Source organism: Melanerpes formicivorus, unplaced genomic scaffold, assembly GCF_026170545.1.
Source record: "Melanerpes formicivorus ecotype bairdi unplaced genomic scaffold, bMelFor1.0.p_v2 SCAF_3, whole genome shotgun sequence".
Taxonomy (NCBI): Eukaryota; Metazoa; Chordata; class Aves; order Piciformes; family Picidae; genus Melanerpes; species Melanerpes formicivorus.
In genome coordinates this window covers 42,684,378-42,697,859 of record NW_027142355.1, presented here as the reverse complement: position 1 = coordinate 42,697,859, position 13,482 = coordinate 42,684,378, and the positions used below count along the sequence as shown (strand labels likewise).

The 13,482-nt window shown below is 44.6% G+C and overlaps 1 protein-coding gene across 9 annotated transcripts in view; it reads left to right on the top strand.

Annotated features, from left to right (window-relative positions):
- Nucleotides 1-13,482, top strand: part of PPFIBP1 (PPFIA binding protein 1) — a 103,054-nt gene that overhangs the window by 62,777 nt on the left and 26,795 nt on the right. For 3 of the 9 annotated variants that reach the window (XM_068170860.1, XM_068170852.1, XM_068170872.1), the window contains 8 exons: nucleotides 3,051-3,143; nucleotides 3,949-4,041; nucleotides 5,705-5,819; nucleotides 8,373-8,405; nucleotides 9,625-9,686; nucleotides 10,742-10,826; nucleotides 11,621-11,778; nucleotides 13,275-13,405. In XM_068170860.1, the coding sequence (XP_068026961.1) occupies nucleotides 3,051-3,143; nucleotides 3,949-4,041; nucleotides 5,705-5,819; nucleotides 8,373-8,405; nucleotides 9,625-9,686; nucleotides 10,742-10,826; nucleotides 11,621-11,778; nucleotides 13,275-13,405 (770 nt within the window). The remainder of the gene's footprint in view (nucleotides 1-3,050; nucleotides 3,144-3,948; nucleotides 4,042-5,704; nucleotides 5,820-8,372; nucleotides 8,406-9,624; nucleotides 9,687-10,741; nucleotides 10,827-11,620; nucleotides 11,779-13,274; nucleotides 13,406-13,482) is intronic. The other 6 variants (XM_068170875.1, XM_068170853.1, XM_068170879.1 and 3 more) reach the window with 4 other exon arrangements.

Here is a 13,482-nt window from a genome sequence, read left to right as displayed (position 1 = left end):
AGTTTTCCCAGGAGGCTCCAAGGATCAGGCTGAGCTTTGCTGCCAGTGTTGATATATACTCCCTATCAGAAATACCTTGGAGTCTGCTGAGGAAGCAGAACAAAATGGTCAGTTCTGGGGTCATAAGTGAGTCAGATGTTTGTGTTATGCATGTTCCAAGTATCATTAATCTCCAGAAGAAAAGAAGCCGTAATGTCATCACAGGAGGCAAAATGTTCCCTTCCTACTTCAATCAGTGATTTACCAACTTCTTTCCAGTTTCCTATGTATTTCTCCAGTGAAATGTTGTTCCTCATACCTATTGCAAGCATCAAGGGCTAATGAGTCTTAACTTCCATTGTTGTTCAGTGGACAAATGAACGGTTAACTAGTTGTGAGGGTCTCAGCCATGCAGAATCTCCCCACAGGTATTTTGGAGGCAGTAGTGATTCAGAATGACACAATGTTTTATTCAGTGTTGATCCAGCTATGTTCCTGTTTAAATTAGTAGATGGGCAATTAATTCAGCAGAGCCAACTCTTTAAAGGAGTGTTTAAAATGCTGTAATGTAAAAACCCATCATGGTCTTTATATGCAGTGTTCAAAAGGGAAAAATAGATCCAAATTGAGACAGAGAAAAACAAGAATTGCTTCTATTTGTATTTATCAGAGTATCACTAAGGTTGGAAGAGACCTCAAAGATCATCGAGTCTCGATGTCCTTCCTAAACTGAGGGGCCCAGAACTGGACACAGGACTCAAGGTGTGGCCTAACCAGTGCAGAGTCCAGGGGCACAATCACTTCCCTGCTCCTGCTGGCCACACTGTTCCTGATGCAGGCCAGGATGCCATTGGCCTTCTTGGCCACCTGGGCACACTGCTGGCTCATGTTTAGGCAGCTGTCAATCAGCACCCCCAGGTCTCTCTCTGTTTGGCAGCTCTCAGCCACTCTGACCCCAGCCTGTAGCTCTGCATGGGGTTGTTGTGGCCAAAGTGCAGCACCCAGCACTTGGACTTGTTGAATGCCATCCTGTTGGCCTCTGCCCATCTGTCCAGTCGGCCGAGGTCCCTCTGCAGAGCACTGACCAACATCTGCTCCTAACCTGTTGTCATCTGCAAATCTGCTGATGACTGACTCAATGCCCTCATCCAGATCATCACTGAAGATGTTAAAGAGGATGGGGCCCAACACTGATCCCTGTTTTGTTTTGTTTAGGGAAAAGGAAAGGGAAAGAAAAAAATGCAACCATTGACATCTTAAAACAATTCTTGTGGAGCTGCTGTCTCCTACAGAATTTCCATTCAGCTTAAATCCTTCATGTTACACACTTTTCATTTATGTCTGTTATTGAAGCTTCCCATTCCAGCCTAGTGGGTTTCTCATACTCCCCATTCTTCTCAAGACAGACACTTCCTTAGATCTGTAGGCTTTTTTCCCTTTGTGCTCTGGGACTTTACTGTCTAGATGCTCACAAGGACCTAGGTTTTTCATAGCTAATTGCATGGTTAATAGAGATGTGTGCTTCTTGAAATTATTCCAGTCTTTCTGCTTTCTCAGGAGGCACCAGTATTATTTTTCTTAAGGAGCACAGGTGGACTGAGTTGGGCTGAGTTTATATAAGGAAATATCCTACAAGGGAGTTTATTTAGGGAGGAGTCCATAACTAAACATGGTCTTTGAAGCAGCAGCCAGAAGGTAAACTGTCTCACTCACGGGGAATCCTTCATAATCTAAATACCATCAGTCTTCTTTCTGCAGTTGAGTTTGAGTGCAGCAAAGCAGTTTGTGTTTCTGATGCCACTAAGGAAGCCTCTGACCCTCAAAGTTTAAAGTTGTCATTGCTTTTTTTGTGCATCCCTAGCCCTGCTATGAGGAGCCTCCAGTGCTATGGGTGGGGAAGGAAAGGGCACTGAGAAATATTGGTCTGTATGCAGATCCATTCATGGATCGTTGCAAGGACCAGCTGTTGAGTGTTTGTGTGGAGGAATCTGACTCTGAATCAGGAGAGGACCATTTCATAGCTCCTTCCTGTTGTGCAGGTTTTTTAAGACAGTAGCATGTTATGCCTGTGGCAGGTATTTCAACCCATTTGTGTGCCCAAAGAGGAGGTATATTAAATGCAAGCAAAGCAGATGCCATGCACTAGCTACCCTGTGGTTTTACTTCTGATTCACTCAGGTCAGCTAGGGAACTCAGGAGGTTTTTGGTCTGGTCTCAGATCCTGATGAACCTGTACAGCACCCTGAGTGCCACACAGACGTGTGCACCTCAAGCGTCACACTGCTCCCAGAGCAGTTCAGGTCATAAGCAAGGTGGGCAGCTTCAGGTTTGTTTTGCTCAGCAGCAGTGTTTCAAGTGAAAACACAGACTCCAGTGTAATCAATTAATAGGTTTTAAGGGTTTAATACATAGGTACTTTTATACAGATATCAGTAATAATCACAAAGGAAAGAGAAGCAAAACAGCAATGCACCAGATCATTACTGTCAAGTAGTACAGTGAGGTCTGTGGTGACAGGTTGGACTCGGTGATCTTTGAGGGCTCTTCCAACCTTGGTGATACTGTGGTACTGTGATTAAGAAAAGGATACATCACCAATTACCACCTCAAAAAAAACCACCAAAAGGTTTGCACTCCAGCTGGGAAGCCCCTCAGCAGCTGACCCTGGGAGATCCTAGGTAACTAGGAAAGTCCTACATGGTGTGTCTCACCCATAGGTGAGGCTTCAGGAGTCAGCCTGAGAGTCTCGTGCCTTTTTTTTCTAAGTAACAAAGGTCTTTATTTAAACCCTTTTGGCACAAGTCAGTGTGTCAAACATTACAGACTGCTGTGTTCTGTTGTCCATCCCTTCGGGACACCAGCCGGGTGTTCCAGATGTGACCGAGAAGTGAACTGTGTCAAATCAGCACACAATAAAACATGGTCCAGATGTCCGAGTGACTGCTTGTGGAGGTAGATAACCACAGAAGCAGTAACCAATCATGAGCAGTGCATATTGTTGCTGGGCAACTGTTTTGCTTTATTTGCTGATTTTCTTGCTTCTGGTCTTGTGTTTTTTTCCCCTCAATCAGGATTTGGTCCAGGAAATAAATGAGTTGCGGTTGAGAGTTGGAGAAATGGACAATGAGAGACTCCAGTATGAAAAAAAACTGAAAACTACCAAAGTAAGTGGAACTAAGGAGAAGCAGCAGAAATGGGACTTGAGGAGTTTGGTCTCCTTGCCCCAAGCCTTGCCTGCACCCTGCAGAATCCCAGCACCCCAGAATTTTATAGCACTCGCTTAGCAACAAGCTAAGTGATTTCTGATTTTCAGGCTCTGATTTTCAGATCTTGAGACAGACTTTTTATGAAGGATGAATCAGAACTGTTTTGTTTGGAAAAGACCTTTAGGATCATTGAGCCCAAGCATCAGTCCAACACCACCATGCCCACTGAACTATGTCACAAAGTGCCATGTCTACATGTTGTTTATTTTAACGCCTCCAGGATGCCAACTCCACCACCTCCCTTGGCAGGCTGTTCCAGTGCCACACCACACTTGCAGTAAATCAGTTTTTCCTAATACCCAATTTAAACCTCCCCTGGTGTGTGACCTTAGGGCCATTCCCTCTTGCCATATCACTTGTTGATTGCAAGAAGAGACTTGGGAGAAGTCTTCTTTCAGGGAGCTGTCGAGAGAGGTGAACCCTGCAGCTGGCTGTTAACAGTAAATTTATTACCTGCTTAGACTTTTGTTTCATATGTGTGTCAAGAAACAACAGTTGCAGCATGTGAGGTGTGTATCATAGGTGACACCAGAGCTGAGCATTTCTTTTCTCTTAAATGTGCTGAAAGTGAGCCACTTCAGAAGAGAAGGCCTTCAGCTCCTGAGTTCTAGCAGCCTGTTTCTGTGCCTAACTGCTCTTTGCCATTTAGCCTTGTCTCTTTTCTATCTTTAGTTTTCTCTCACTCCTCTGTCTCTGTTACCAGTCTTTAATGGCCAAACTTTCTAGCATGAAAATCAAAGTGGGTCAGATGCAGTATGAAAAGCAGCGGATGGAGCAGAAAAGCCAAATGTTGAAGGTGTAGTAGTCTCTGGGTCACGCTGGGGCTCGTTTCGCCATCCTTCGCGTCGCGCCGGTGTGTCATGACGTCTCGCATCGTGCTGTCCTGCTCTGTTCTCCGTTAATTGCTGTGTGTGCCCCTGCCCCCTAGGTTAGTGTAAAGCTCTTCCCTGTGAACAGCTTTTCTATTGGATGGCTTGAAATCATCCCCCTTCCAAGGGAAGCCTTTTCTGTAGCTTGTCTCTGTTATTTAAAGAGACTTTTTTCCTTACTTTGAGAGAGATCATTTATTCCTGCAAACTAGCTAGCAAACAGTGCAATTGTTGCTTTGTCCCCTCGCCCACATGTAAATTGACATGCTGTGATCCAAATTCAGGGTAAGAAACACATATAAAAGGCTCTGTGCCACTCCAGTTGCCCATGGGTATAACAGCAGTTTCTCCAGTGACCAAGATGTATCTTGTTTAGGAGAAACATGGCTCTTAAACTGGCAGAAATCTCCTCAAAATCAGTATCAGGTTAGAGCACTGGAGGATGGTGTTGCCCAACCATTCTTCTGGAAGGAAATTTGGTTTCTTGGCAATTTTTAGGTTTGGTCTGTCTTTCAATGATGCTTTAGAGCACTGGGAACCAATGTCAAGACCCTCAGTTCTATGGCCCATAGCCGTACATGCCCAAATTACAAGTCTTGACTGGTTTTGTGCTCCTCACAAGCTGAACAAATGAAACTCTACGTGCTTGCTACCTATACACTGAGGGTCCTGCCTTGATGAGGCTGTTGCACAAGGTATCCTTGGACATCAAAGGCATCCTGGGTAGGATTTGACTCAGAGTTTTAAAATCTAAATGCTTGGAGCCTTGCCAGTCACTTGCTAGTGCAGATGGTTAGATCTAAGTTAAAATTCCACAGCATTTATCTATACACCCCAACTCCCCCAAACACCATCTGTCTTGTTCCCATGAATCTCAGCTCTGAGGTTCCTTTCCTGATGCTCGATCAGCAAACCCAGACTTTGGCAGAGGTACCACATTTCCACTTTCCAGTATGTGTTTCTGTGCTTGATGGTGTTGTGAGTGACTTTTCTGTCTTAGAGGCAGTGGTTATTCCTGAAGCTGTCCTCGTCCTGCTGTAAGCACAGCTCAAAAGCTGTCCAGCTTTGAACATTCAGAATGCCCCATAATTAACAAAATAAGTGTTTGGAAATTGTGGTATTCAGCTTCCTCAGAGGGCCTTTTTCTGTCCCTGTGAGGTTAAAGAAAAGAAACCTGCTTTTTTTGTTTGTTTCTTTCTTTTTGGGGTTGGTTTGGTTTGTTTTGCTTGGTTGGTTTTGTGAGTGTTGGGGGGGGTTGGGCTATTTTGTTTGGGGTGTTTGGGGTTTCTTTCTGTTTGTTTGTTTGCTTTTTTGTTTTGCTTTACTCTTTAAATTTAGGTGTAAAATCTCTTTTAATTTTATATGGGAGTGACAGCTGGACCGTATGCCCCCTGTTTTCGTTCCATCGTGTGGTCTGTTGTGGCGGTCGCAGTCAGTCTGGTGGGTGTACTTTCAGCCCGTGCACGTGTCAGGGGGCCTTCAGTCATTTACACCACTTGAGGAGCCATCCACTGTGCCTCGTGGGAAAATGTTGGCAACATCTCAGATGTATGTGGAAGCTGTCACTGAGTGATTCTTTGTCTGTTGCAGGATGAGCTAACAGCCTTGAAAGAGAAACTAGAGCAGAAGGAAGCTGAGGTAAAAAGGTTGCAAGAAAAATTGGTTTGCAAGCTGAAAGGAGAAGGAGTTGAAATACTGGACAGAGGTAAGAAGAAGGGAGGCTCTTTCACCATGTCCTCCTCAGGCAGCTCATCTGAGGTTATATTTCCATAAATGGTTGTACAGGTAATAACAGATCAAAGCCTCCATTTTCATGCACTCCTGCCTGTGTGTTTACTACTACTAATACATTCAGTGGGTGTTCATGATGCAGCTGCTGAACCTGCTGCCATAGCAAGTTCTTGATCAACATTACAGTAGCCTAAGTAATCCCTAGTTAGTTCTTTCCACAGATTGCATGGTGCCTCAAAAGACAGTTTATATTGACAAAGAAAATGTTAAGGTCATTTCAACAAGTGGCCCCAAAAGATTATATTGAGAAGAAAACTTTCTGTCTGGGTATCTATACTGGGCTTTGCTTGTGCCCTCCTTACAGGTAATGAAAGAGAAAAATGACACTGCCAACTGAAGTATGATGTGTACCAGCAAAACTTCATTGTGGTCCTCACCACCTAAGTAGGTGAAACTGAGGACTGGTTTCAGATTTGTGCACTGGTTAAGTCTAAAGCTTAGTTGAGCTTGAATTAGTACAGGAATTTCACATGGCAGGTAGCTCTTTTATTTGCTTCCAAAGAAGCAGCAAAATCAGTATTTATTTTGGGAAAGTTTAGATTTGGGAACATAGTTAAAAGTAGACTTTTTTCCTTTAAAGCCTCACAAAGAGATTTCCACAGGCTTTCTTGACCTGTTGCATAGAGTCATAGAAGTGTTGAGGTTGGAAGAGACTTCTGAGATCGTTGCCTGCAACTGCTCACCTGGAGCTCGCAATCCCAAGCCAGCATCACTAAACAAGGTCCCTAAGCACCACCTCCACACATCTTTTAATTCCCTCCAGTGATAGTGACTCCCCCATCAGCCTGTTCCAATGCTTGGTAACCCTTTCTGTGAAAAAATTTTCCCTCATACCCAACCTGAACCTCCACTGGCACAGTTTGAGTCTGTTTCCTCTTTTCCTGTCACTTGTTGCATGGGAGAAGTGACCAACTCCCACCTCACTACAAGCTCTTTCCAGATGGCTGTAGAGAGCCATGAGGTGTCCCTTCAGCCTTCTCTTCTAAAGACTGGACAACTCTAGTTCCCTCAGTTGTTCCTCATAAGACTTGGACTCAAGGTTCTTCACCAGCTTGGTTGCTCTTTGGACACACTTCAGCACCTCACTGTTGTTCCTTTAGTGAGGGGTCTCAAACTGAACACAGTATTTGAGGTGTGGCCTCACCAGTGCCAAGCAGAGGGGGACAATCACATCCCTAGACCTGCTGGCCACAGCATTCCTGATGCAAGCCAAGATGCCATTGACCTTGGCCACCTGAGCACACTGCTGGCTTGTGTTCAGCTGGCTGTCAATCAACGGCCTCCATATCCTTCTCCACTGGATTTAACTCCATTTTGCAGCACTCCTTGGGCCCATCCATTCAGGCAGTATTTTACCCAACAAAGCCTGAGTCAGTCCAAACCATGAGCAGACAGTTTCTCCAGGAGGATGCTGTGGGAAACTCGCAGGCCTTACTAAAGTCAAGGTAGATAACATCGACAGCCTGTCCCTCATCCAACAGGAGGGTCACCTTGTTACAGAAGGAGATCAGATTGGCCAAACAGGGCTTGCCCCTCATAAACCCCTGTTGATTGGACCACATCATCTTGTTGCCCCATGTGTGATGGCACTCAAGATGATCTGCTGAATGAAGGCCTGCCACCAAGGTCAGGCTGACAGGCCTGTAATATCCTGGATCCTCCTTCTGGCCTTTCTTGTAGATGGCTGTCACATTTAGAAGAGAAGAGAATAGGAGATTAGGAAGAATTTCATTACTGACAGAGTGGTAGGGCATTGGAACAGGCTGCCCTGGGAGGTGTTGGAGTCACCATCCCTGGAGGTGTTCAAAACTTGTGGCACTTTGGGACATGGTCTCTTGGTCATGGAGGGGTTTGGTAGAAGGTTAGACTTGATCCTAGAGGTCTTCTCCCACCTTAATGATTCTATGAAGGTCACTGAAAGTGCTCACATGGAACTGTGGTTCCTTGGCTTTTTTTTTCTAGAACATGGAGATTGAACAAGGTCTGTGTTCATTGCATTGGCTACTACTCCTCCAGAGCTTTGCTTCCTGGGGGCTGTTATGTCCATCAAGCTCCCATTACCCTCTGTTTTTGAGCTTTAGTGTACAGTGTAGCTCAGCAGGAGATCCACCATGTTGAATCATGTCCTTACTGCCTGGGCCCAATGTTAATGCTGCTGGCAGATTATACAGGTTTTCTGCCCCATTAGCACAGACTGTTACTGGGCTGGCTTTTGGCTGTAAAGGATTAGAGAGTAATCTGTTGGCAGAGTTGAAGAAGATATCTTCAAGACAGGGAGCTGTGTATGAGACCAGTCATCAAAACCGTGAGCATCGGGGGAGTGCAGGTTGAAGCGGGGGATTGCTTGCTTCTGCAATGAATAATACACAAGGAATGGTTGACTCCCTAAGTAGCAGTGTTGTCTTAAAGGTTATTTGATGTGATAACCCTCATGCTAATTTCAAATCCAATGGATTTTCCTGCACAGATGAGAATTGTAAAAAGAAGCTCAAAGATAAACGTAAGGTTGCTCCTGTCTTGCCACAAGCCTTTGCATTTCAGAAGTGCTTTCCAGAGTGGCTTTTTGCATGCATTTGTAAGACTGCTTTGACAAACATTGGTAGTTTGCATCATCTGTAACTCTTAGTTACACTTAAGAGTCCAATTTGAGAGTAAGGGTGGGGATTGGAATACAGAGTTTCCTGAAGAAAAGCAGGTAGCCAAAGACAGATTTGGTCTCCTGGAGACTCACCAAACAAATGCAGTTACACTCCTGTAAACCAGATTTGCAGTTAATACAACTCAGTGACAATCATTGGAACTGGATCAGGTGCTGTTTCAGCCCACTGTGTCTAAGTATCTTTCATCTAAGAAAGCCAGCCAGGAAGCTTATTTTCTTGTGTTTCATTAAGGAGGAAAATGTTCTGCCCACTCTGTCTTCTGTCAGAAAGTCACAAGAAGATAATGTGCCTGTGGGTTTGGCCACCTGACTGTTTGTAATGAAGTGCAAAGTCTGTTCTGTTTAGCCAAGGCAAATTTCTAGCAAAGATGGAAACTGTTTCCATTCTTTTGGGCTGTTAAAACAGAGATGTTTTCAGGCATTTACACTCTTTTGTAAGTAAGGGTTATAGATGAAGCACAGAACACTGCTCTCTGTGACAGGGACCTTTTCCAAGCCTAAACTACATTCTAGCATGACTGCTCATCACAGCAAGTATTTGTATCATTGCACTGTGCTGTCCCCATTTCTATATCCATCCTGAATTAAGACTAAGCATCACTGCACAAAACTTTCCTCATCATGTCCATCGATGGTGTTGCTTTGTGTGGTGGGGTTTTGAGATGCCATGTGGGCTGTTTGTTGGCTGTTGTCATGAGGATGGGGTTTGGTGCACTCCAAATGGAGTATCTGATGTTTTGCAATCACTTGATTATTTGAAAGGTGGGGATAGTGAAAGTCAAGCAGTAGTTCTACCCCTGTCTTTGCAGGTTTCCTAAGGCTGTAAGGCAATGTTGTGACTTTCATCATTTCTTTGATAGAAATGTCAGAAAAAAGGGTTTGATGGAAAGAGATTTCTTCTGTGTATTTCCACCCAAAAGGGAACTCAAGTGGCTAATGTTTTGTCTTTTAAGTTGTGAATTTACTTTTGTATATCACCAAGTAACTTCTTGGGGGTTTTTGGTCTGGCTTCCTTACACTGGTAGGTAAATTGACTTGGAGAACTGTGTTGTGTTTCTAGATACAGAGGTACAGAAAATGAAGAAGGCTGTAGAATCTCTAATGGCAGCAAATGAAGAAAAGGTAGCAAAGTCTTTTTTTTTCGGTAACCATCCCTCAGATGAAACCTAAGGAAATCTTTGCATATGAACTTGTCACAATTCAGTTACAGAAATCAGATATGTAAGAACCACAGAATTTTCAGCGTTGGAAGGGACCCTGAGGATCATCTAGTTCCAAGCCCCCTCCCCTGAGCAGGGACACTTTCCACCAGATCAGGGTGCCCAGAACCACATCCAGCCTGACCTCAGAAACTTCCAGGGATGAGGCTTCCACCACCTTCCTGGGCAACCTGTGCCAGTGTCTCACCACCTTTATGGTGAAGAATTCCTAGCATCTAATCTAAACCTCCCCTCCTCTAGCTTGGATCCATTCCCCCTAGTCTTATGACAGGTTGGACTTGATGGTCTTTGAGGTCTCTTCCAACCTTAGCGATACTGTGATACCTGACATCCTAAAAAGTCCCTTACCAGCTTTCTTGTAGGTCTCCTTCAGATATGAACTGGAGTGATTCACTCTAGTTAGAGGCACTCAAGGGACTATAATTAAGCATTATGAGCTCTGTTGCATGTACAGAGAGTCCTTAAACTGTTGTGTCATTCAATTTGGTGCAACTGCAATTGCCACCATCTTCTGAGCATGTGAAGAGCTGCGTACAAGCCCTGTGAAGTACCACAGGCTGCTTCCAAAAGGGGTTTCTGTAAAGGAGAATTGTGTCCATGTATGATTTTGAGCATTCATATGCATGTGCATTTTGTGGGATGTTTTCTTTTGATCCCCAAAGCCCTGCACCCTTTGATTGCTGCTTTCTTTGAACGTGTCAAATGAATTATACTCTACCTTTGACTTAATGAGGGAGCCCAAGTCCTCTTCGAGGCTGGGCAATTCTGATGATTACCTGGGTTGTGGGGTTTGTTAAATACAAGTTTTGCTGTTTCAAAGCCTCTCAGAGTTCTGGGCCCTGTCCCCATCCATGCTTCCAGTTTCTTTTAGTCTTGCAACCAGTTAAACTGAAGAATATCTAGTGTTTTTTATTTGCTGAGAGAAGGAAGCACAGTCAACACTGCCCTTTATTTTAGGATCAGAAGATAGAAGAGCTCCGGCAGTCTCTGAACAGGTACAAGAAGGTTCAAGACATGGTGATACTGGCCCAAGGTAAAAAAGGTATTGTACCATCACAAAAACTCTACTCTCAGTTAAACTCTGGGTGCACTGTAGTAGTGTTGTATCAATTCTCAGACTTAGTGTCTGTGGAGGCATGTCTTGAGTAGAGCAAGAGCCACTTCTTCAACTGGTGTGAACTGATAAACTGCCTTTTCACTTCAGGCAGCTGGACATTTGGGTGCTGTGTAATTTACCATCTCCCAGTAGAAACTGTTACTGTCCTGTTGCCTACTTGTTCTTTATAAAATTGCTTTGAATGTGATCATCTGTCAGGCTCTTGCCATAACTCTCTGAACTGCCTTTCAGGGCTGGCTGCTACCACAGCTAAAATAGGCTGTGCCCCTCTCTTGCATGTGTTCTTGGGGAGGGGTTGGTAGCTGAGGAGAGCAGTGGCTGAACATGCACATTCCTACAAGTCAAACCAGCACCACCCCAGGTCTGCACACACTGTATTGGCAATCCTGCAAAAATATCTGTAGCAAAATGGATGTGCTGCCAGGACTGGGTTGTCATGGCACACCATGTCTTTGGCATGCTGTAGTGAAGCCTTCACAAACCACTACATGCACAAACTATGTCCTACCTATGCTCCAACCATGCTGCCTTATGGTGGTTGAATTAGGAAGTGACATTTGGAAATGACTTCTCTTCCTCAGTGTAGTCTGTCCTGGAAAATTAATAATCCTTGCCTCTTCCATTTTTTGGCCCCTAAATGAGCATGCTGCCTGTGCCTTGAGTAGGTCACCATCTATGCAGAAGGAAAATCAACAAGTTTCCATCTTCTCTTCCTTCAGGCAAGGAAAGCGACGGTGAAGACTTCTTGAATTCAGGGTCTGTTTCCACAGTTTTATTGGACACACCAAGCCTGACAGACCCAGAGAAAAGCCCATCCCCAACCCCAGTAACAGCATCTCCAGTCCATGATGAGTTTAACATGAATATTCATGAAGAGGTATTTGGGTTTGTTCCTTATTGCTCGTGCTGGATTCATACTGCAGATGTCCGAACACGAGTATCTGAGAAGGACTTTTTCTGGGTGACACAGTAATGGCCCATCCCCTTTGGAAGAGTGTAGTGAAAGCTGCTGAGATTTTCATTGGAATTCAGTTAAATTTACCAGTCTTTAAACATCAGATGGGGTCTCAGGAGTCAGCAGTAGCTGTATTTGCCATGGGGATGGGTCTAACCTACTTTACTGTCAAACATAGAAGTTACTCTTCATAAGAAACACAGGCATTTAATTTGTCAGAAGATTGCAGCAAACGTGTTGGACTTCCAGCCCTGAGTGATACTATGATACTATGACTTACGTACTATATCCTGTCATATTTAAAAGAATGCAACCATTGTGACATCCATTCAGTTAAATGATAAGCAGGTCGTGGGCCAGGCTGTGATGTCTGCAATCACATTTTCCAGTAATAACATTGCAGATCTCTCAAATCTCTCACGTCAAAGCCGGGATTCCACTTACTGAACTAAACACTAAGACCACACGAGGAAGAAAACTGCATCAAATGTTTAACAGCTTCTTCATGTTTTGTGAGTGGCTGAGGACAGGAGTAAACTTGAAAAGTCAGCTTAATCATCATGGGGTCTGTGATAGAAATAAGATAAAATAGAACGGAATGGAATGGAATGGAATAGAATAGACCAGGTTGGAAGAGACCTTCAAGATCATTGTGTCCAACCTATCATCCAACACCACCTAATCAACTAACCCATGGCACCAAGCACCCCAGCAAGTCTCCTCCTGAACACCTCCAGTGATGGTGACTCCACCACCTCCCCAGGCAGCCCATTCCAATGGGCAATCACTCTCTCTGTGTAGAACTTCTTCCTAACCTCCAGCCTAAACCTCCCCTGGCACAGCCTGAGACTATGTCCTCTTGTTCTGGTGCTGGTTGCCTGGGAGAGGAGACCAACCTCTGCCTGTCTACAACCTCCCTTCAGGTAGTTGTAGAGAGCAAGAAGGTCACCCCTGAGTCTCCTCTTCTCCAGGCTAAGCAACCCCAGCTCCCTCAGCCTCTCCTCACAGGGCTGTGTTCCAAACCTCTCCCCAGCTTTGTTGCCCTTCTCTGGACTCCTTCCAGCAAGTCAACCTCCTTCCTAACCTGAGGGGCCCAGAACTGGACACAGGACTCGAGGTGTGGCCTAACCAGTGCAGTGTACAGGGGGAATTTAGCAGGCAGATTTAGCAGGCAGCTTTAGGAGAGTTGTGAGACTTTTGTCTGTGCTGGAGCTTCTGTGCAGTGAGTCACGTTTTATCTTCAGTGCTGCCTCTCAAGTACTAACTCACTGTCTGCACAAGAGAAGTCAAAAACTCAGTTAAAAAAATCATCTTATTGCAGATCCTTCTTTCCACAGTTCATCTGTGACTTTTGTTTTTCATCTATGACTGCTTAATTTCAGCTCAGAATAGTTCAATATGTTCTTTATTGGTTTTAGAATTCCCTGCAGATCCACACCAGTATTTTACAGATTTCAATCCCTTCTTTTTCATCGACATCCAAGAGCTCGGAAGCCGCTGCCGAGAAAGTGAAACCCCAGCCACGGCCAGATCCTGCAAGTGAAATGAGGTATTGCTGCTCCCATGTATCTTTCAGTTGTAAATCAAACAGCCTGTGGTGTTCAACAAGAGTACTGATCTCCTCAT